This window comes from Panthera onca, chromosome A3 (genome assembly GCF_046562875.1).
Source record: "Panthera onca isolate mPanOnc1 chromosome A3, mPanOnc1 haplotype 2, whole genome shotgun sequence".
Lineage (NCBI taxonomy): Eukaryota > Metazoa > Chordata > Mammalia > Carnivora > Felidae > Panthera > Panthera onca.
Genome location: NC_138341.1, coordinates 133,782,848 through 133,806,082, shown reverse-complemented (window position 1 = coordinate 133,806,082; position 23,235 = coordinate 133,782,848). Strand labels below are relative to the sequence as shown.

At 52.5% G+C, this 23,235-nt stretch overlaps 3 protein-coding genes across 9 annotated transcripts in view; 1 reads left to right on the top strand and 2 right to left on the bottom strand.

Annotated features, from left to right (window-relative positions):
- Positions 1-2,352: 2,352 nt before the first annotated feature.
- LOC132670388 (protein FAM209-like) lies at positions 2,353-4,197 on the bottom strand. Its single transcript, XM_060620941.3, has 2 exons — positions 3,871-4,197; positions 2,353-2,700 (listed from the first exon to the last, which is right to left on the bottom strand). Exons 1-2 carry the CDS (start codon positions 4,117-4,119, stop codon positions 2,437-2,439), a joined length of 513 nt encoding a protein of 170 aa, XP_060476924.2. The 5' UTR covers positions 4,120-4,197; the 3' UTR covers positions 2,353-2,436.
- Positions 4,198-4,273: 76 nt separating this feature from the next.
- Positions 4,274-23,235, top strand: part of LOC132670356 (putative beta-1,3-galactosyl-O-glycosyl-glycoprotein beta-1,6-N-acetylglucosaminyltransferase 7) — a 44,995-nt gene continuing 26,033 nt past the window's right edge. For 5 of the 7 annotated variants that reach the window (XM_060620920.3, XM_060620910.3, XM_060620889.3 and 2 more), the window contains exon 1: positions 4,274-4,583. The gene's annotated coding sequence lies outside the window, so the exon portion shown is untranslated. Of the gene's footprint in view, positions 4,584-17,383; positions 17,478-23,235 lie in introns of those variants that run through there. The other 2 variants (XM_060620879.3, XM_060620860.3) reach the window with 2 other exon arrangements.
- RTF2 (replication termination factor 2) overlaps positions 8,091-23,235 on the bottom strand; it is a 41,475-nt gene continuing 26,330 nt past the window's right edge. The window contains exons 6-9 of the mRNA XM_060620931.3: positions 12,824-12,937; positions 9,777-9,831; positions 9,572-9,667; positions 8,091-8,390 (exon numbers count right to left, since the gene is read on the bottom strand). Of these exons, the coding sequence (XP_060476914.1) occupies positions 8,212-8,390; positions 9,572-9,667; positions 9,777-9,831; positions 12,824-12,937 (444 nt within the window). The 3' untranslated portion in view covers positions 8,091-8,211. The remainder of the gene's footprint in view (positions 8,391-9,571; positions 9,668-9,776; positions 9,832-12,823; positions 12,938-23,235) is intronic.

The following is a 23,235-nucleotide window of genomic DNA, read 5'->3' as shown; positions in this document are numbered from 1 at the left end:
TTTTTTTCCATCATTTAAAAATATAAAAACCAAGAGCGACTGGGGGGCTCAGTCGGTTGAGCGTCTGACTCTCGATTTCAGCTCACGTCATGATCCCAGGGTCGTGGGATCGAGCCCCACATCTGGATCTGCCCTGAGCGTGGAGTCTGCTTGAGGTTCTCTCCCTCTCCCTCTGCCCTTCTCCCCAGTTGAGCGCGTGTACTCTCTCTCCAAAAATTAAAAAATTAAAAAAATATGAAAGCCAGGGGCACCTTGGTGGCTGAGTCGGTTAAGCTCAGGTCTTGATCTCAGCATTGTGAGTTCAAGCCCCACGTTGGGCTCCATGCTTGTGTGAAAAAATGAAACAAAACAGAACCCCCCCAAAAAGAAAGGTGCTTAAAAATATAGCAATAAATAAACAAATAGATAAATAAATGCCATTATTAGCTCATGGGTAGTATGGAAACAGGCAGCAGGCTCGATTTGGCCTGTGAGCCATGGTTCGTTGACCCCTGGCTTTTTAGATTACCTCCACAGTCTGTGCCATATTGAGATCACAGATTAAAACCCAAATATTTTTTGCTTATCTGAATGTCCTCAGTGTGCCACGAAAATAACTCCTATAGTCCCAGTTGCTTGAAAAACTCAGACTACTGGAGTCATCCCAGCTCCTACCATTTCTCCCCGTCCTGTTAGGTCAAGACGAGAAAAGTGAAGTGGCAGGAATGACAAGACGGGAAGAGATGGGCGGGCGGCTTTTGTCTGAGGTCTGACTCCCACACACACGGCGACAGAGCCTGAAGACTTTGCCCCAACGATGGGGATTCACTGATGGAGATTCAGGACTCCTCTGTCAGGCACACATTAATTTGGACTGAACTAGGAATACAGAATCTCCATGGTCTTCCCCAGCTAGCTTCTCTCTCCTGGGCTGCACCTGCACATCTATAAAACTACACGCTGACCTAGATTAGGGGGTCAGTAAGCTAACTGAACAGCCTCGGGTACGTGTAGTTTCCATTAGCTACCCTAACATGCGAAAATATCCATATTTTTAATAAGTATCATAATTTTTTTTTCATTTATCAAGTTTTGAGAGACAGAGTGAGACAGCAAAAGTTGGGGAGGGGCAGAGAGAGAGGGAGACACAGAATCCGAAGCAGGCTCCAGGCTCCGAACTGTCAGCACAGAACCCGACGCGGGGCTCGAACTCACGGACCGCGAGATCGTGACCTGAGCCGAAGTCGGACGCTTAACCAACTGAGCCACCCAGGCGCCCCTAATAAGTATTATAAACATTCATATCAACTAATTTGGGAATCTCTGCTTAGCTCGTCTGAAGCTTATTCAAATTACCCTGAAAATATAGATCAATTCTCTGTTTTTCTTAATCCAATTAGACATATATAACTGCTAGTTTGGTAGAAGAAAAAGTCAGTACGTGTAATCCATGAGATGGAATGAATAAAAAGACTTTTCTGGTGGTAAGAAAATCAAATGATTCTAGAATCCACCATTCCCTGACATATGCACGCACACACACACACCCCTTAATTCAATCACGTTCTCTCTTTTTTTTAATGTCTGTTTATTCATTTATTTATTTAGAGGGAGATTGCGAGGGGTGGGGGTGGGGCGCAGAAAGGGAGGGAGAAAGAATCCCAAGCAGGTTCCCCGCTGTCAGCGCAGAGCCCGACGTGGGGCTCAAACCAAGGAACCGCGAGATCATGACCGGAGCCGAAATCGAGACTTGGACTCCCAGCCGACTGAGCCCCCCGGGCGCCCCCCCAGCACTTTCTTTTACATCCGTAACTGAAGTTGGACTTTGTAATAAATTAGGAAGATAAAGTTTGGCTCCGTCTTTCGCGCAAACAGCTCCTGGAAAGACAGCAGCTCTGAAAACGGTATCGGCAGCTCATTCCACATTTCCCCCAAGCCCGTCATCCCATCGGGGTCCCAGCGACGCAGCCACACACGCCACCCTCTGCTGCCACGTCGCCGTGTTCTGCCTGCTCTCGAGGAGGCGAGGAGAGCAAAAACAACACAGGAACTGCTGTGGCCCCTGGTCTCACATTTATTCCCCCCCCCCCCCAGTTTAAAAAAAAAGAAAGGAGGGGGGCGCCTGGGGGGCTCAGTCAGTTGAGCGTCCGACTTCAGCTTAGGTCACGATCTCGCGGTCTGTGAGTTCGAGCCCCGCATCGGGATCTGTGCTGATGGCTCGGAGCCTGGAGCCCGCTTCGGATTCTGTGTCTCCCTCTCTCTCTGCCCCTCCCCAACTTTTGCTGTCTCTCTCTGTCTCAAAAATAAATAAACGTTAAAAATTTTTTTTTTTTAAAGAAAGGAGGGGGGAAGGTGTCACATTCGAGAATATCCTTTTTCTTCAGAATAGTTTTATTAGTTTACATAGGGTCTGCCAACACTCAGCTTTTTCTCTCCTCCTCTGACACATAAGTCCATTCATTCAGAGTCTTCTTCCCCCCATATCTCATAGATGGTGATGTTATTGTGAGGGTCCGCAGGCGCCTCCAGGTTCTGAAGCTTGGGGTTACCGCCAGCTGCCATGGCGACTTTCAGGTTGCGCACCTTGGACACAAATTTCACAAGGTCCACCTCGAGCTGGGTTAAGGTATTGAACGCATAGTCTTTGCTGGGGGAAGTATTTTGAGTCTTCTTCAGCGGAGAGCGAAATGAGCAGCCTCGAAGCCCAGAAGGATTCTGCTCCTGTCAAGAAAGAGATGCGGGGTGAATGATACCGTTGACTTTGCTGGCTTCCACTCGGTTCCAAGAGAGTCGGGCTGGCCTCAGTAAGGATGGTTCCAGCATGGCACTCGAGGCCAGGGATTGGCCAACTGGGGCCCAATCCGTACCTCCCGTTGTTTTTGCTTTGTTTCTAAATATGTGAAATTTATTGTCAAACTGGTTTCCATACAACACCCAGTGCTCATCCCAACAGGTGCCCTCCTCGATGCCCCTCACCCCCCCTCCCCTCCCTCCCACCCCCCATCAGCCCTCAGTTTGTTCTCAGTTTTTAAGAGTCTCTTATGCTGTGGCTCTCTCCCACTCTAACCTCTCTCTCTCTCTTTTTTTTTCCTCCCCTTGTTTTTGTAAATAAAACTTTATTGGGACACAGCCTTGCCAATTTAGTTACACATTACACAAGGCTGCTTTCAGGCCAACGCGGCAGAGTTGAGGAGTTACGACGGGGACCGTACAGGCTCCGGAGCTGAAAACATCGACCAGCTGGCCCTTTCCAGAAAAGGGTTGCCAACCGCTGCTCTACCGGTCTGGACGCAGTGCGACGAAGTGTTGGGGCTGTCTAGCAGAGAACGTGCCGTGTTTCCGTCCTTCTCCCCGACTGAGAGCTAGCTGTTCAGCCACTGTAGGAAGGACCTGTTACTTCTTCACAGCTTTACCCCTTCACGACCGGCCTTGTCCTTTACTGGGGACAATGACGCCACCTGCCCCCAGCTCAGCAACTTGTAAGAAGTCAGACGCTAGGGAAATCAAGAATCAGGGAACGAACCCGGCGGTGAAGGTGTCTCTGAGAGTAACTTTGACCCGACACACGCCAAGTTCCCGACTCTATCCTTACTTTGAAAAGACTCACTTGACCGGATGAGTATCAGGCCAAGCTTTCATTCGCCCCATGAGCAGGAGGCCGTCCTCAATCGGTAGCCCATCCCCCCGGGGGTCTGGGGACTGCCATCCTCCCTAAGGACACGTCAGGACATGGATGTGCCCACGTCTAGCAGGACCGTGAGGGGGGCGCCCCGCCTCCGGCTCGGTTCCGCCTCACGACCCGGAGCGGAACCTACTAGAAGGCGTGCCTCTCCGGGGCGGACGCGTCTTGAGACCGAATCGGTGCGATGGAAACCCTTCCCACCCTTTTACCTTAGTCTTCTCGCGATCCCCTCGAAACTTTAGTATCACATACAGCACGACGACAAAAAAAAGCCAGAGCCATTTTCTCCCAAGCCAGCCTTGGGCGTGCTCTGGTAGATTCTGCCTGATCCGGAAGTGCCCTCCGCAAGGCACCTTGCCCTGGGGTTCCTTGGCTTTCTCTCTCAGAGACGTGAACATGAAGGCACAGCCGCAGGAGAGGCACAGAGGCAAGAACAAGACCCATGTCAGCGTCCGCATGGTGAGCAGAGGCGGGGGAGGGAATAGCTCATGGTGGGTCTGTGTGCCTGCACCTGGAGACTGGGTGCCCAGGGCTGGGCCGTTGGTGATGTCACAGAGGCGGGGGCCGCCCTGGCCATTGTGACGGCTCCAGGCTAGGCGATGAGGAGGCTCGCAGCGGTTGCCCGGGAGTGAGGCCTGAAGGAGGCGGGGAACTTTCCAAGGGGCGGTCAAGAGCGAGAAGACGGGCAGCCGGGGGACGCCAGCTCCCTGCCAGAACATTCCTTCCGAGCCCGGGGCTCCACCGGGAGAGGCCCTCACCTGTTTCTGTCTCTTGCCTCGCGGATCCAGACGCGGTGGTGAGCAGGGCAGACCCAGCACGTGCCCCTGTGGCACCGAGAGGCGACCGGGGAAGGTACTGAACCAGAGGCCACGAACTGGGGGCCGCTGATGTGTTTCGTTTGGCCTCCGCGGCGTTTCTAGCAGTAAGTATTTGCCACTATTTAAATGTTGGGAGGGGCTCCGCTTTTAGAGCCGAGATTTCTGGCTCCCTTTGAAAATAGGGATGATCTGGGAACACGGGGCCGCTCGAGGCTGGAGCCAGATGGTGGCCACACTCAGTCCCCGCACCCCTTGTCTCTGCCGCCCGCCTCCACTCGTGGATCGCTGCTGAGTGCGCACCGCTTGGGTCAACCAAGAATATAAAGTACTTCATTCCAAAGGTGTAAGAACAGAGTACTTTCCGAGGACAGAACGAGGGGCCCGTGCTGGGTTAGGTTATGCGGGAAGGCTCTCCCGAAAAAGGAGGGGGTGGCCGGGTAAATGGGGGAGGGGACTGAGGACGCTGAGGTGACAAGGACCCAGCCCGTGCGACAGTGGAAGCCATCAGGTTTTAAAATGACACGAACCCCCAAAATCTCGTGCAACGCAACACGAGGCTGGCACCTGTTCCCCCGCGTCGTCGGACTCACGGACTCGTTGCCTGGGAATGAAATGTTCTGAATGTCATCAAGGGATCCCCTGGGAACCGTCCCGGTGCCTCAAGCCGGGTTGAGCTCTGGGCAGTGACCGAGAAGTTTCGTCGGGGGAACCACGGGGGGAAGACGGCGCCTACCTGCGCACAGCCCGCTGGAGAGGCGGGGGCCTTCCTGCAGGAGGCGGTCTGCGCTGGGCGGGCAGAGGTGCAAATCCAAAGGGCTGATTGGAAGGCGGGCAGTGAAGGGAATCCACTCCTCACGAGGGGCTCCTTCGGGGAGCGGCTGGCCGGTGTCTGGCCGTGTGTTAGAGGGTGTGCCCTATGGCCCTCAGGGGCTCATCCTGGGAACAGTCGCTCCGTCCTGTTCTCTCCTGAGCAGCCTCATGTGGCTCTCGTGGGAGAGTCACCCCCGTTGCTCAGTTACGGCGGCCGAGTATTTGGGGTGGCCCCGTGTCTGCGTGCACCCCGTGTTCTATGTCACCCGCCCCCCCAAAAAATCTTATGGTGTGATGTAGTGAGGAGCAGAGAGACTTGATTTACACAGACGACACCGAACAACGGGAGTGCTCAGCAAGTTTTGTCCCAGGCGGTTTCTGATTTGAAAACGTTCATGGACATTTGATGACAGGAATCACACTGTTGGGGTTTGTATCCTGGTCAGAATCTAAAGCACTTTTCAGTAAAAGACAAGTAGAAAAGCAGGCAAGGTATAGGCATCTTTTGTTTTAAATGTTTACTTGTTTTGAGAGACAAGGTGTGAGCAGGGGAGGGGCAGAGAGAGAGGGCGACACGGAATCCGAAGAGGGCTCCAGGCTCCGAGCTGTCGGCACAGAGCCCGACGCGGGGCTCGAACCCACGAACCGCGAGATCGTGACCGGAGCCGAAGTCGGACGTTCAACAGACGGAGCCCCCCAGGTGTCCCCAGAAGATCTTTGAGCCAAAATGCTCTTTGGGTCAAAGGGCAAGAATAGGTTCATGGTGCTAAGTGGGCGTTGTCTCAGTTCATTCTGGGGAGGCTCTAACTTTCGTTCTTGGCAATAAGAGTTAAGCAGCCTGGAGACTTCCCCTCCCATGGCCCTCCTGGCTACAAAAGGGGCCGGGGCCGGGGGCGGGAACCCTTGCTCAGCTCCCACTGACTTGACCCCTCTGAGCCGACTTAAGCGCTTGGCAAGTACTGGTGGGAGACAAAGGACCTGACAGATGAGCTGTGCCCACGCGTGCGGTGCTGTGGGAAGGCACGCTGGTCACCGGCCCCTCTCTCGGGTCACTGAGCCCCGAAGATAGACCGTCAGGTGCTCAGCCCTGCGGGTGAGCGCTCAGGACCACGGTAGCCCCGAGCCAGCCGGGAGCCTGCTCTCCTTCTCCAGCAGATCAGGCGTCCCGCCCAGGGGGACAAGGTTACACTGTCCCCGCCTTAACCAGGGGCAGGTGCGGCTCCTCGGGCCTCTGAGGACTCGATGCCTTGCTAGACACTCAAGGAATCTCCAAAGCAAGCTCTTCTCTGGGGGCTGCGGGGCTCTCTCGGCGGGGCAGCCTCAGGGGACCGAGACTGCAGAGTATAGCAGAGGCCAGAGGCAGGTGGGGGGAGGCTGGGGCACCCCGGGGAGGGGGGTGGGGGGGAGGGCGGGGGGAGTGACCTGCAGAGCTGGGATGTGACCTTGATCGAGGGGAAGCAGGGCGGGCTGAGACGCTCAAGTTCTGATGCTGGGGACACTGTGACCGGGTCACCGGGAAAAACCGGACAAAGTAATCGCTGCAAAATAAAATTAAGGCTAAAATCAGGGGAATCGAAGTTGGCAGAAACAATGGCTGTTAACATAAAGTGCCTCGTGATGACTGAAGCTGTAATTAAGTGACACCTGACTATAAGAAGACCAATGAATCAAGTTTTCTTCGCGAGATGAGAAAACTCCTTGTGATAAAAGAAATCTTAACCAAATAAGAAAGGTGCTGATTGTTAACAATAACAAAAGGAAAAAGGAGACAGGCAATAACTAAGAAATGGATTAACTGGGCTCTGTGGAACAGGGGCAACGGGTAGAAGACGGGTAATGCAGGTTTGTTCTGGAGAAGTCCACAACAAAACCCGATGTTGATGGAATTCCGATGAAAATCCTTCTCTATTCACAGTATGGATGCCTCCTCAGGGGCTAAACTTCCCACCAGGTAGAGGCAGAGAACTTGGGGACAGGACCCTCCGTCCCGGGGCCTCCCCCAGCGCGGTTTCCTTCCTTTTAATGGAAGCCGGGCCCTGGGCCAGCCGTTAACCAACCAGCCGATCACGTCCATGCTACAACCGGGTCCAGAAGGCCGTGTTGAGACCTGGATACTCCCGGCTCCTCATCTGCTGTCTCACGGGAACTTTCAATGACTGATGTCGACACAGAGCACAGGTAAAGGTAAAATGCACCGATTTTACATAGAATTCCCTTCATCTTCTGGGAGGAAAAGGAATTCGTAGGACACGGGATTGCTCTGATCACCATCAATGGGAAGGCTGCAATTCCCTTACCAGAACATTACGGAAGACAGAAGACAGAAAACACAGCCAGATGGAGGAAAGGCAGATGTGTTTCATTCTGTGGCAAAACATCAGGTGTCCTAACTCCCTTCTGCCTTGAAACCGATAAAGGAAGCTGCCCTGAACCTCGAGGGCCAAGGCCCCGCTCCCCTCCGCCGGCACGGACCAGTTCCCTCAACCACACCTGCGGCACAGTGCGTTTAAAACTCGCTCTTTCTTTGTAAAGGTCAGTTTCTCTTGGCCTGTTTAACTGTTGGCAGCAAAAGCATGAGAATTTTGGTCAAAATGAGCCACTCACACACCCATGAGGAATCGGGAGTCTTTAATGATTTTCAGCGTAGAAAGTGCAGCCCATGCGTCTTTCTGGGCGGTGGGGGGACAGGCGCATCTACAGGGGGAAGCGGGCGCGGGGCCTGCGGGAGGGGGCGGGCAGGTGCCGGCACGGCCACCCGGGGAACCCGCGCCCCTCGCTAGCAAGGGCGACCACGCCGGCTCCGAGGTCTGGGAGGGCGACTTCACCACCGCACACACGCCAATGGCCGGCAGAGCACAAGGGACAGCGCCGCCCCCGCGGAGACCCAGCAGGGTCTGCGGGGCGCCTGGTGCGGTACGGGCTTCAGAAGCAGTAGGACGTGTGGGTGACCCAGTGGGCCGACTCCTCCTTGGAGCGCTTGGCGGAGCTGTGGGAAGTGAAGAGGGACTTGTAAGCTTCAGATTCTTCACTGTTGGCGATGGACCTCTTTGTGGCTCCGCACAGAGGCTTCCCGACTTTTCCGGAAGAGCCCCCGTTTGCCGCTGGAAGAACGAGAAGCCAGATTCGTTAGGGTCGGGACCACAGGTCACCCCCAGCTTACACCACACTCTTACAGGAAACACGTGTGTCCGTCTGGGGAATCTGCCGCCACCTCCCCCGGATACGGTGGAAGCCGTCGTCCCGATGCCCGCTCCTTAAAGCTGCTGGGTTCACATCTACCACGTGAAACCGCACCAGTAACCGTCTGCTGCCTTCTCAGCTCTGGCCCCCGCCCCGTGAACGATGTGAACCAGATCGTCCTCCCAAGGGGGTGCTCTCTGCCTCCTTCAACGGGGGGGGGGGGGGGGGGGGGCAGGAACGGAAGTCCCAGGAGGCGGGGCCGCCTACGGCAGGCCAGGTGGCCGCTACGTGTAAGGCGGGGACTGGATCCGCTAACCACCGTGGACGCTACTTACAGCACAAGACTGCACATTCTTTTACCTGATAATCAATCTGTGTTTCTTTTTTTTTTTTTTACATTTTGTATTTATTTTTGAGAGACGGAGTGAGACAAAGTGAGAGTGGGGGAGGGGCAGAGAGAGAGAGGGAGACACAGGATCGGAAGGAGGCTCCAGGCTCTGAGCCGTCAGCACAGAGCCCGACACGGGGCTCGAACCCACCGTGAGATCGTGACCTGAGCCAAAGTCGGATGCTCAACTGATTGAGCCACCCAGGCACCCCAATCTGTGTTTCTTTTTTTGTGAAATACATATCTTCTCTTAAAGGCAACGAGGAGAAACGCACTGAATTCTGGACTGTGTGTTAAATAGCCCTTTGACACTTGGCCAAGAGGCAGGAGAAGGGCTGGCTCTGAATGCCACGCGGGATGCACATAAAACCCGAGCCTTAAAGGGATCAGGAACATTCCCGCCCAACACCCTGAGCGCCGGGCCACGACGCGACCCAGTGTCCGCAGCAGGGTCCTGCTCTCTGTGCGGGCTCAGTAGCTTGATTCCAAAGGCACACCCGGCAAGAAGACAACTGGCTCGCGTGCCCAGCCTCCCTCGGGCCGACCCTGGGGTAGAGGGGCTGTTTCTTCGCCTCTAAGAGGGCTCAACGAGCTACTCAGAAACGTGACTTCGGACGACCCTGAGCTTTCCAACTCACTCCAAGAAAGACCGTGACATAACCAGCTGGTTTACCAGCTTTCTGAACAGCTCCCTGTTGTCTCCACAGGACCCACCTGCACTTTTGGGAGCCGAGCTGGCTTTCTTCTCTCTAGAATCGAGGCTGGTTTCTTCGGGCTTCCCTGTCTTAATTTTTGATGGGCCTGGGGATTCTGTTAAAAAAGAACAGTCAGGCAAACAAAAACAAGAGCATATACTTTTTAAAGGAACAGCGCCACAGCCTTATTTTTGCTCAAATAAGGACCTTTTTAAGCGTCTTACCTTCACTGACATCTGGTTTCGAGACAGACTCTACCGCCTTGGGTTTCTTTGCTTTCTGTAAAAAGAAAGAGCAGACTGGAGCTGTGCTTGGATCACTCTACTCCGGCGCGAGTGTGGCTGTGCCCCGGGACAGGCCGCTGCAGAGTGTGTGGAGGGCGGGTGCACGTTCTGAAGGAGACTCGAGACCACGGTAACGGTGTGTGTTTCCAGCCAGGCACTTCTGCGTCACTCGGGAATACACCTGGAGACGCCTGCCCAGCTCTGCATTTATATTCCAGAAACCACATTCTCAAAAGTCTCAGATGCCAGATTTCAGGGCTAACACCGTCAAGGGTGGCTACAAATAATACCAAAGTACAGATGGGAACATCAAGTCCCACCAGCAGAAACATGGACCGAATCGAACCCATTCCAGTAACTTCTTCAAAGTTGTCAAACCGCTTTCCTATTTGTTTATTTAACTATAAAGACTTGAGGCTGGGGGCACCTGGCCGGCTCAGACGAAGACTGAGACACTCGGTCTTGGGGTCTTGGGGTCATGGGTTCGAGCCCATGTTGGGTGTAGAGATTACTAAAGTAAATAAACTTAAAAAAAAAAAAAAACGGCTTGAGGCTATACTAAAAGGCATGTTAGCCAAATCTCAACTCTGGATTACCCGTTAGATTTTTAGGCACCAAAATTCCATCACTCATAATAATTATACTGGGCAGCAAAAATTTTCCAAATGAAACTCACCATTCTAAAATCACACAGCCGTGTTAGAACTGAGTCACAGGAAGCACAAACAGAACTGTGTTTATTCAGAGAATTTAACACGCCATTTTCCAGAGTATCCAAAAGGTGGCACTAGAGACACACAACCCAACTACTTCAGAAGGCTCCCCTCAGTAGAAAACGTGGAAAAGGGACCCTCCTCGGGCACTGGCCTTGAACTTGTAATATATACGTGCAGAGGGACTTGTAATGCTGTACAAAATGTAAAAACTTCCTGTTCATTTCACACGCTCAAAGCATGCATTCAAATCCGTGAAGGTAACACCTAGTCTTTAGAAAAAGACTGACAACTGCCAATTTTGAAGCCTTTCGTTCACAGCTGAGGCTTTCTATAAAAGGCAAGAGAAGTCAGGACGTGCTCTATCTTGTTTTCATCTGTGAGCATATTTGGGAAACATTCTGGTATCCTGGTAGCAGTATCTCAGAGGCATTCCCAGAAGCTGCGGTGAGTATTTTGCAGAGAGGGGTGTGCTGGCTCCACTGGGCTTTGAACACCTTGGCAGGAAGCCTGGGACAGGAGACGACTCACTGAAGTGACATGGTTAACGACCATACAAACACCGGAGCTTCCTCTGAAACACATTTTCTTCCCTTTTGTGCTTTTTAAAAACCGAGCTGGGTCAATGATAGCAACGAAGAAAACGAGCAGCTCCTTTCTGGAAATCGTCTAAAATATCTCGAGCCTTCTGTGTTCTCTTTTTGTTCTCGTGATGACGAAATCCTAGTTAATTCAGAAAGCCAGTGCAGAATGCGTGCACTTACATGCCAGAGTTCCTTTCCCTTTTATGATTAAAACAACGACAACTCCGAAAAATCTCTAACTATTACGTCACTGGTAAATGCACGCCACACAGAGGGTTTCCCCCATGATTTTATGCACTCGGGCTACTGCAACAAATTCTCTAATACTTCAAGCATTCCTTTGACTTAGTTCTAAATTTTTTTTTTTTTTTAACGTTTATTTATTTTTGAGACAGACAGAGCATGAACGGGGGAGGGGCAGAGAGAGAGGGAGACACAGAATCGGAAGCAGGCTCCAGGCTCTGAGCCATCAGCCCAGGGCCCGACGCGGGGCTCGAACTCACGGACCGCGAGATCGTGACCTGGCTGAAGTCGGACGCTCAACCGACTGAGCCACCCAGGCGCCCCTCCTTTGACTTAGTTCTAATCACAAAATTTCTCCCACATTTACCCTGAACCTCACTTAATTTTTTATTATTTTTAACTTTTTAAAGAAAAAATTTTTTTTTGTTTTTTTTTTTGTAATCTCTCCACCCAGCGTGGGGCTTGAACTCATGACCCCAAGATCAAGAGTCGCACACACCACCAACTGGGCCAGCCAAGTGTCCCCAACATTTTTTTTAAAGAATGAAAAATTTGCTATTCGTGAAAAGCCACAGGGATCATCCGCAAACACTTTAAGAAATAACAAAATTTACTGCTGGAGGCAGAATGGATGGCACATCGAAAGACTTCTTAGCCTATAAACTGTTTTCAGCCCGGTCGTTATGGCAGCTCATTAAGCAATGAATCCACTGCTTGTGGAATGTGATTTTAAGCCCAGGGTCACAAAACAGAGCCTTCACGTGGCACATCCACCCAGAGCTTCGGTCGCCGCGGTTGGGCACACGACCGGCCTCCGTCCCCGCGAGCGGTGGTACCACACTCCCAGCCAGTCCCCCGGCACAGGGCGCAGGGAGGCCACGGGGGCTCTAGTTGTGGGCAGGCTGCTTAGTTCCCTGCCACCCGGAAGTGCCTCGGCAGAGGGTGGGGATCGCAGGCTTCCGGGGTCGGGCCCCCCACCCACACCTCTGGGGGACTCCCGGGACCTGCAAACCTGAGCAGCACGGACTCTCCAGAGGTGCTGGGGTGACGGTAACTTTCCGCTTCTATTTTACGAACTTTGCACACCCAGCACGGACTCTTACCATCAGTGACGGCGCAGCGACCCTGGCGGCTGCCCCTCCCTCGGGCATCACCTTGTTGGCCCTCTCCCCTCCTGACGACACCTGTCCTATGCAGGAGCTACCGCCACCCCCAGGTCACCGATGAAGAAGCTGAGTGCAGGAGAGCAGAACTGCCCTGCCCGCACAGCGAGCCCCGACGGGAGTCCTTCCAGAGCCCCGGCCCCCGTAGGTTGCGAAAGCCACCTCGATCGCGGCACGCCCACCAGCAGCCGCCAGCAAGGCCACTCGGTGGTTTGCAACTGGCCCCGAAGCCGAGGCAGCCGAAGCCTCCGGAAGGTGAGGGGCAGACGCGAGGGCCGCATTACCTTCCCCAGCTTCGCCTTCTGCCGTCTCTCCTCCATCCTTCCCTTCAGCGTCTCCACATCCTCCTTGGTGCCATTGAGCACGATGACGTCGTCTTCCTGGAAGGCAGCCCCGCACTGGAGAGGGCAGGAAACAGGACATTCCATCACCACGCGGAGGGCAGCTACCCCTGAGACCCTCGCCCGTGCCCAACCACCGCTCTGCAAACCCCCGGGAAATTCCTGGAGTGTTCTGCCTGTATCTCAGCTTAGCCAGCTTTTGAGTCAAGCTCTGCTTTGCCAAGTTCTGCGTGTGGAGCTAGCGTGGCAGGCCCGGGAGGGCCGGCTCGGAAAGGGCCTGCCCTGAAAGGGCCTGCCTGCAGGTCAGCCTCCCTCTAGTCTCTGGCGTCTGCGAATCTGGATTTCGGGAGGGTTCCCAGCATTTTCTGTGTCGGGCCGCTTGCCACACAGGTCTCCCCGCGGGACCTCTACGTCCTAGAGGGACCGGACCTCCAGGTGTGCAGGAGGAGGGCCCTGTACACAGCCCCTAGCACGTGGGGGGCGTTCGGGAAAAGCCTGTGTAAGGACTCATCAGCCACATTTATGCAGCACCTGCTGGCTTGTCTCACGATGACTGACTTCACGAGAGCCTGTGATGTGCCGCTTGCCGCTGAGCCCGGCCTGGACGGGAAGCGGCCCGCAGAGCTCCCCTTCCAGGCGGAGCCGAGGGCTGTGAACTCGACCTTGCGTCAGAATCTCCAGGCCTCATGGGACCCCGGGCCGGTGTCCGACTCGGGGTCTAGGGTGGGGCCCAGGAACCCGCATTTCTCACGTCTTCTCAGGCGATGCGGACGCTGCCTGTGGGGAACCCTGCTTTGGGCAGCCTGCTCTGGAGTCCGGGAACAGGGCCAGTGAGGGGAGTGGGCTCAGTCCCAGCAGGAAGCTGGGGTGGGGGGCAGGGGGAGACCCGTCTGGGGGCACAGGCTGCTGCCCATTGTTATTGCCACAGGGCGTCTGCCTGGGGAGCCCGCCCTGCTCAGGGAAGGATCCTGGCCAGCGTCTGTTTGGTGGCGTCTTCCTCTTCGTGTGGGTCCCAGGCAGAGAGACACTGGTGGCTTCTCTGGGCCTCGGTTACCTCCTCCGCTAAATGGGAAGTAAAACGAGCTCCCGGCGCGGTCCGGGCTGGGGCGAGACTTCAGGGTGACCACGCAGGGGATTCAGCACAGGGCTGGGCACCCACCGGTCAACCAGCGTTGGCCGCCGCGGCCGGTGCGCGTCTTCCCGTGGGAGAGCTGCCCGCACCAGCACAGGCCCTTCTCCGGGACACATGTCCGTGTCTCCAACGAGCCTCCCCGGGAGAAACCTCGCACGTGTGTGGCCGCATCTGCTTTGCTGGGGAAGGTGCCCTTTCGCGGAGGGGAGAGCACGGGCTCCTCCCGACTCTGCCTGAGTCTCTGTCCCTTACCGCCTGGCGACACAGCCTTACCGGACCGCCGTACGCGTGAGCCGTGAGCACGACTCTGCGCAGACCTCAGGGGCTCCTGGAAAGCCTACCCTGCCCGGAACGGGAACCGTGACGGCCCCACGGCACCCAGAATCTCCTACAGAACACATTCTCAGCACGGGACAAGACACGAAGCCCTCTTCCTGAACGCTGCCGAGCCTTTCCCAGCTCCTCCCGACACACGGGAGCCGGCCAGCCCGTGCTGAGCCCTCAGCTGCTGCCCCAGCTCGGTCTTTACTGTGCTGCTCGCCTCCAAAATCACACAGGACCACAGCAGCTCCTTCCCTAGGGGCATCTGGGAGGTGCCACGCCTGAAGAGACCCTCCTTTGGCCCACAAGGTGTGCCGTCGAGGCCACAGGGAAGCCACACGAACGACACAAGGGGGTGCCGCCAGAGCACCGGGCCGGGACGGCCTCGAAGAACAGGAGCTTGCTTTTCGCCGTCAGTGCAGGGAGGCCTCCAGGCTCTGCAGGACGACCCCCGGGAAGCCCCAACACCGTGGGGGATTTGGGGAGAGGATTCTCTTGGGGGGGGTCCCCTTCTTGGGTAGGAAATAAAAAGGGATCCTCAAGACCAGAATCAGGCAGCGGGATAGGGCTCAGCGGTGTTGGGGCCACAGCGTCAAGAACCCTCCCGAGCGCACACAGGAGGCGAAAGGAGTCCCCATCTGTCCCGCTAGCCTTCCCCCTCCTCCTTCCCCCCTCCAGGCTTGGTGTACCTGCTTTCCACCGTTCCTCAGCAACCCCCTTCCTGGCGTGTCGGCAGTCAACCGTCTCTTTACTCTACGTGTGACTGGTTGGTTGTCTAGATAGGACTGTGGACCCTGTGCTACATACAGTTGTGGTGGGTTGTGCCCCGAGTTGTATCTTTAAAGTTGAATTAGCCACTAACAATAAAACGTTGGGAGCCTTTCATACTAAAAATCTTGCTTTCTCTTCCAAATTCAAAAGATCCATTAATACCAAACCCATGTTCTCAAGGCCTCAACTGCTGGGACCTGAGCAGGGCTGTCCCCTAGAGCCTGGGCACGGGACCCTCCCACTAGCTACAGGTCCTGTCACTTGCTCTTGGGGCATGCCTGACCTTGGCAGGCTTCTTCCCGGCCCCAGAAAGTTGGGCGAATGGTCTACCCCTTGGGGACAAATGAAACCAGGGCAGGAAGACTTCCATCCACAGTGGATGTGGCTGTGGCCGTGGCTGTTCTCTGTGGACTGAAGGGTCGAGGGAGGGTCACTTTTGAAAGGGAGGGGAGTTGCAAAGACATAGGTGGCTCAAAGGGACTGACCCTCTCTGCTTATAAAGTAACACATAGTATAAGTAAAAAAACAACCGTGTTTTCCTGCAAATGCATTTTTCTATGTGTACAGTTACTACACAGCTGACATCGTGCATTTTATTTTTTTTAAGTTTATTTCGAAAGAGAGAGAGAGAGAGAGAGAGCGCATGCGCAGAGGAGGGCGGGGGGGGGGGGGGGGGAATCCCAAGTAGGCCCCGCCCTGTCAGTGCAGAGCCCGATGTGGGGCTCGAACTCATGGACCGTGGGATCATGACCCGAGCCGAAATCAAGAGTCAGACGCTTAACTGACTGAGCCACCCAGGCACCCCAATCATGTATTTATCTTAAATTTGCTTCCTTTTATCACTTATAACTTAGATGTCCAAAAAATGGGGAAAATAGATAAATCATAATGCATTCTTAGAAAGGAGGAGCAGACAATTATTTGAGAGTTTCTGACAACGTAGAAAGTGGTTTATGCTGCGAGAAAAAGACTACAAATTGTGTAACCATATGACCTCCGGATATTACCTTTTTTCTAAAGCACTGGGGGAAAAAAGCCAGTAGGAAAGTGCCGCGGAACAGAGGTAGAATGGCGGGTCATGCGCTGCTCTGTCTGTGTATTCAGAAGACGAACAAACGGAAGCCGTCCCTCAGTCACTGTCCTTCCAAACGGCATTTGCACTGAGCGACCGATGGCATGCGTCTCTGGCCCAGAAACCCCACTTGTGGGACTCGCTTTGTCTCCATCACACAAGCCTCTTTCCCGCAGCAGTACTCTGGGGAGTGTAATGAATGAACATGTGCCTGTGTGTGTGTACTGACTTTTAAAACAGTGCTTCCCTCTGTCACGTCTGACCGAGTAAATCGAGCTCAAGTGTCTGGACACGGGCCAGGGGAGAAGTAGCTACCGTGTACGATTCCCATCTCGGCGTCCCTGTTTTTTTTTTAACGTTTATTTTTCACAGAGCGCAAGCTGGGGAGGGGCAGGGGCGGGGGGGGAGAGGATCTGAAGCGGGTTCTGTGCTGCCAGCAGAGACGTGGACGCGGGGCTCGAACTCACGAACTTCGAGGCCATGACCCGGGCGGAAGCCAGACGCTTAACCGAGCCACCCGGGTGCCTTGGCTTCACTCTTCTTGATAGATCTGCCTGTCTGTGGTAAGCCTGAAGAGACAGCAGCGAAAGAGAGAAGCTCTGAAACCAGAGGAGGGAGAGGGCTTAAGGGCACCGGCATCCAGCGGCGGAGAACGGAAGCGGCACCGACGGCGGAGCGGTGGTACGGCCCCCCCGGAGGAGCCGGAGGACAGGGACGGGGCACAGGCTCGCCTGCGTCCCTGAACTCAGGCCCTCTGGAGAGCGGGGCTGAGACACCTGGATTGTTCCCAGCGCTATTCAGGAAGCACCCAAGATTTTTACGTGACTTTCATTCATCCCTTTAATGAACAAGGATCAGATAACCAACTTTGGCCTCCTAGTTTTCAGAGCATTTATGGAATCTGACCCACGACTGCCAGGATTCCACCCGGCTTTCAGAACACCAGCATCACTCTGCGGCCCTTCATCCGGACCAGGTGTTTATGGCCGTTGTCTCCTGTTTTGTGAGGCAGCGATCCAGTCCTGGAGAAAACTCAGAGAAGCAAGCGTGACTCTTTTTCAACCTACCGGTCAGAATCAACAAGAACAAAATCCTCCAGGGACGGAGGGGTAACGAAACCTGCCAAGCAACTGTGTTCATGTGATTTAAGCGGGAGCCGCGGGAAGAGAAGCAACTGACGGAAGAGAAAATCCAGGCTGGGCACGGACACCGCCAGCGTTTCAGCCCGTGGAACATGAGAACGGCTTTTGGTAAACGCTTCGTTAACTACACACAGATCACAAATGGCAGACGCCGAGCAGGTACAATTGCTAAAATGCTTTTCCTTGCTTCCTCTGTGGTTTTTTAAAACAGAAATATTGGAATATCAGTAACATTTTTAGGGGCACCTGGCTGGCTCGGTCAGAGCATGCGACTCTTGATCTCAGAGTCATGAGTTCAAGCCCCACGTTGGGTGTGGAACTTACTTAAAAAAAAAGGAGTACCGGGGCGCCTGGGTGGCTCAGTCGGTTAAGCGTCCGACTTCGGCTCAGGTCACGATCTCGCGGTTTATGGGTTTGAGCCCTGCATCAGGCTCTGCGCTGACGGCTCAGAGCCTGGAGCCGCTTCTGATTCTATGTCTCCCTCTCTTTCTGCCCCTCCCCTCCTTGCGCTCCGTCTCTGTCTCTCGAAAAGAAATGAATGTTAAAAAGTATCAGTAATAGTTTTATTTTTATTTTTTGAGAGAGTGTGCACACAAGCGAGCGGGGGAGAGGGGCAGAGGAGAGAGAGAGAGAGAGAGAGAGAGAGAGAGAGAGAGAGAGAGACCCAAGCAGGCTCTACGCTCACAGTGAGGAGCCCGACACAGGGCTCGATGTCACAACTGTGAGATCATGACCTGAGCCAAAATCAAGAGTTGGACGCTCAACTGACTGAGGCCCCCAGGCGCCCCCAGGCATATTTGTAAATGCAGACGTAGCAGGCATCTTTTTCTCTCAAACAGTCCTTACTCTTCGTTTCAGCCGAAGACAGCAAAAGTGGGGTCTTTTCAAGGATGCGATTAGAGTTTTAAATTTAAAATGCCACCATCTGTTCTTTCCTCACACGGGAGACAATAACTAAGTCGGCCTCAAGGCCACGTCCAAACGCCCAGGCCTCATTCCGAGCCCAAACATACTAATGTTATTTCTGTTGTGGTTTTGAGTCGGGTGCCCTGAAATGGACTTTTCCTCTTTGTATCAAAGCGGCTGGAAAATGCACGCGTGTTGTGACTAGGACATCTATGTTACTGGCCAGTCGGACAGTGTTCCAATTCAAAGTTAGTCTGCTCTTGTAAGTTGAAATAGTTTAAGAAAACCTAATGTTCTAACTTGGGTGTTGGGCATCATTCTGAGCCCAGAGACAACAAAAATAACAGATACCAAATTTTTACTGCTGTGGCTAGAGTGACATTTTAAAGACAAACTTGCAGTAAATGGAGAGCACTGGCAGGCACGGTCTTGGGGGTCAACACGAAGCGCCCCAGTCCTGCTCAAGCCGAGTACCTCCCCCAGCCAGGCTCAGTGGGGGCTCCACCTATCTGCTCCCGACCCCCGTCCCGGTGTTCCTATGGGACCGCATCGTGAGTCCAGCAAACGGAGACTAAATCATTTAATCTGGGTAAGCTAATGTAAGTGCCCTAAAACAGTAATATTCTAGAACATACAGCAAAATATTTTAAGTTCATCTTTAGACATGCCCATTCATTATCTGTTTACCCACAGAAATTATCTCTGTAAAACAAAAACAAAAACAAAACTAAAAGAGTTCGTTTATACAGGATGTCAACTCCCCTGAAAAGTCTTTCCTATTATTTTTTTAATATAATAAAAGAGAGAGAGACTCTCTCTATTTAATATAATAGAGAGAGAGAGAGAGAGAGAGAGAGAGCGCGCGCGCGAGTGAGCAGGGGAGGGGCAGAGAGAGAGGGAGACAGAATCCAAAGCAGGCTCCAGGCTCTGAGCTGTCAGCAACAGAGCCCGATGTGGGGCTCAAACTCACGAACTGTGAGATCATGACCTGAGCCGAAGTCGACGCTCAACCGACCGAGCCACCCAGGCACCCCCCCCCGCCCCCCGCCGGCCCCCGGAAAAGTCTTTATAATCAATTAGATCCGTCCTAACAAATTCAAAATGACTGCCCTTAAAGGAAGTGTTCAGTGGTAACGCACGATACCGAACCCGTGCTGCTGACTTTTGTTTCTGGCTGTTAAGGCTCGCTGTGGGGTGGGGAAGGGGGGACTGTGGATGGATGAAGAAAAGAAGAAAAAAATGTACACACCTGGTCTAATAATTAGGGCAGTAATGTGTTCTGAAATAATTTCTCGGACGTATTCTATGCTCGGACAAAAACATAAGAAGCCACACAATTCCATTCTGAGAACTAGAAGCAAATCATCTGTCACTGTGTGGGGTCTAGCATTCTATAAGGGAAAACACTTTAAACGCCATCCTTAACCACAACTTTGGTAACGATTTCTACCGGGAGAGACTCCCCACTATCCCTTGGACGTCGTGTGTCTTCAGCGAGCTCAAAGCGTGACCTTCACCAGCATCGCGCCTGGTGTGGAGGCTACTTCGCTCTGCTTCGCGCTGAGCGCACTGGGCACACACTGCCCACCACAGGCCCTGGCGACGAGGGCTGAAGGATTTCAGGGAACGCGAGGCCCAGGGAAGAGAACGTGAGTGACCGACAGAACGCTCCCTCGCACACACAAATCAGTACGTTTAGCAACCATCTGTGACTTCAGTAACACGTGAGCAAACAGGATCCTGGAGCGCTAAAAATGGGCCTGGTCCAGACAAAGAACCTTCCTGTCTGCTCCATGACACCCAAGGAGAGCTACCCCTCTTTCCTAAAGCCTTTGAAATAAATAAACATCTTAAATACGACTTTGTGTGGAGGAAACGAACGGTTCGGAAATCAGTAAGACTGCGCTTTTTAATGAGCTGCGTGTTCCCCACCACTTGTGCGTCTTGGAAATGAGTTCGGTGGGAGAAAAGTCACGTGTTAACGATTCCATTTTCATTATGGCAACAAAAGCGGACTTCACATTAGAGACAGAACCGTCACCAGTCGCCAAGAATCAAGGCCGGGACACGTCCGCCACGCTGACAACGGGCACACCCCCGGCATAGAGAGGAAACGCCGGCACGCCCCAAGAGGTGACAGAGGTGACGGGGATTTCCGGGGTCCCCGCTGGATGCTGGTCAGAGCCACGGCAGGAGCCACGGCAGGGGGGGGCTCCAGGGCCTTCATCTGAGAGGTTGGTCTGACTGCCTTTAAGAGCTTGTGGTGAAGCAGTGACAACGGGGCTCATCTGCTGGGGACCCTGGTCCCCGCTGCACGTGGCACCTAGGGCACAGCGGTTTCTCAATCCCAGAGGGAACGCGAGCGGGAAGGCGGATCTACCCGGGCACCCGTGAGCACGCCACTAACACCGGGAGGTAGGAAGGCGGCGGACGGACACAGCCCAGCTCGCGTCCCTGTCTCTGCAGAGGGGACATAAACCGCTTAGCCCAAGTATCGCCCGAAGGACAAGGGATTCCACGCGGGACCTGTCCTCATTCAATTATCATAAACGATTGAAAAAATCTAATTCCCTGTGGCAGAGCCACGGTTTACACGGGGTGTAATCTGTCAGTGGAGTGAGGCCAACAACATTTCTATGATGAAACCAGAATGTTTTACTTTAACCACAAGCCTAGAAACAAAACCAAAGATGACAAGCCAGAAAACCTCCAAAACCTCCTCTCCATACTAAATGTAATAAACTATGGCACGTGGTTTCCCTTTAACCAAAAAAAAATTTGATTTGATTTGATTTTTTTTAGAGACAGAGTGCAAGTGGGGGAGGGGGGCAGAAGGAGAGAGAGGGAGAGAAAGAGAGACAGAGAATCTCAAGCAGGCTCTGTGCTCAGTGAGGAGCCCGACATGGGGTCAATCCCATGATCCCCTTGGGATCATGACCTGAGCTGCAATCAAGAGTCGGATGCTGACCCAGGCACCCCTAACCAAAATTATTAAAAGCAGGCAAAAGCTCTGATTTCATTTCAAGAAGGTATTTCCTCCCTAGTGAATTTCTCCTTTTATGATACAGGTTTTGTTTAGAGACCAGATATGAAATGTGTCAATTACAGTGAATACAGTATTATATAATTTATAATATATAATTATATAATTTATAATACTGTATTATATAATTTATAAAAATGTCTTCAAAATTACATCATAAGGTTTCACGTTTGGGGCAATCAACAAACATTTACCAAACTGGCACAAAAAAACTTGGCATATTTGGGCAGTGGCTGCTTTTTATTTTTGAAGCAGGATGGGTGAAAAAGAAAACCACAGGGAAAATAAGTACATTCTTTAAATTCACAGTCCACGATCAGCATTTACAATTTTAGCTCAAAGTTTAAGAGAAGGATAGCTCAAAATGCTGCCTAGTCACTGCTTTATCCCAATGGCATGTGAAATAATGATGTGGAAGGGAAGGGACTAGTGTCCAGTCTGAGACAAAACACTGCTCAAAAGCAAATGGGCTTTTTAAAAAACAGAAAAAACAGCAATAGGCAGAGATATGACTTTTTATGGAAATCAGGAGCCAGGATTTATAAGCAAGAAAAAAATAGTTACTGATAATGTCGACATCTTACATGATCAGTCTTCTCCCTAAATTCAAAAGGATGCTCCCTGCATGCACTAATAATTAATTAATAAAAAAATAATTAATCAAAACGCCTTGGGTCACCTTTGTTCCTATTAAACCTATTCGTGCATTTCTACGGGACCCCAGAAAGGCAACTAAATTACTACCAAATAATTTTATCAGGTAAAGACATCTTGTTTTTAATCAAGGAAGCCTTCTCTAAAAAATTCATAAACTCGTTTCAACAAATCAAATTCTGTGATGAACAAATTCTCTTGATATATTGCTTCCTTTACTGGAAAGTTATAAAATGATACAGGATACAGCATAAAATGAAGTCTGCATAACGTAGAACAGGACAGTATTCACGTCCAAAATAAGTATTTGAGATTTTTTTTAACCCGCCAACGTTAAGGGCAGTAACACATGAAAACATGCTCAACATCCTGAGACATCAGGGAAATGCAAAGTGAAACCGCAGTGAATCAGCACCGTATACCTATCAGAATGGTTAAGATGAATAAATGTGACCACGCCAAGCACGGGCGAGGATACAGAGCTGCGGGAGCTCTCCCACTGCTGTGGGCAAGTGAAACAGCACAACCACTCCGGACAGCAGCCGGCAGTTCCACTCTTAGGTATTTGCCCCAGGGAAGCGAAAAGGCAGGTCCTGTTAACATCACCCCGAAAGCCTGCTCATTTAACATTCCAGAAGTTTCTACTAAGGGCTATTTTCGTAAAACTGCCATCGCTCCTAATTTAGAATTGTGTTTAAAAGGAAGAGAACATCCTTCCACTAATCACCCTACTGTGCCAAAAGAAAGCCTTAATCAAGCAACCTCGTAATCATGAGGTTGGTGAAGCAGTCATCAGGATTTTCTGTGAAGTCAGTAAATGTGAAGAGATCCACAGTAGCGTTATAAACAGCTACTCACCGAGTACTACTCATGAGAGTAGTAAACAGCTACTCACCGAGTGCCGTGTGTGGCCCGAGTCCCTCCAGGATGGCTGTACTCAGTTCTGACACCATGTTACGCACGGGTGAATACGCGCTGGCCAATAAACCAAAGAACCACGGCAGATCTTTTTACTTTTGTAAACCACGTTTTGCGGCTACCTTTTCGGTTTTCCCAAAGGGTGATATATTTCAATAATCTGAACGCACTGCTGTTAATTCTGCGTCAGCAAGTCACCTAACCAGCAACCATTACATTTCGGTACTAAGGACTATCCCTTTCGGAAGAGTTATTGAAACACAGAAACAAAACGTCCGTACAAAGACTCGTGCACGAAAGCTTACGGCACCTCGTCATATCCCAACAGTGGGAGCAATTCCGTGTCCTTCCACAGATGAACAGATAAACGGACTGTCGCCTGCCCACGGGACAGCG

What these genes read in the sequence shown, in the direction of transcription:
- LOC132670388 (XM_060620941.3), bottom strand. Translation starts at nt 4,119, where the DNA reads ATGCGGACGCTGACATGGGTCTTGTTCTTGCCTCTGTGCCTCTCCTGC. An exon ending in GGGATCGCGAGAAGACTAAG is followed by an intron (nt 2,701 to 3,870) that starts GTAAAAGGGTGG and finishes CTTTCTTGACAG; the next exon opens with GAGCAGAATCCTTCTGGGCT.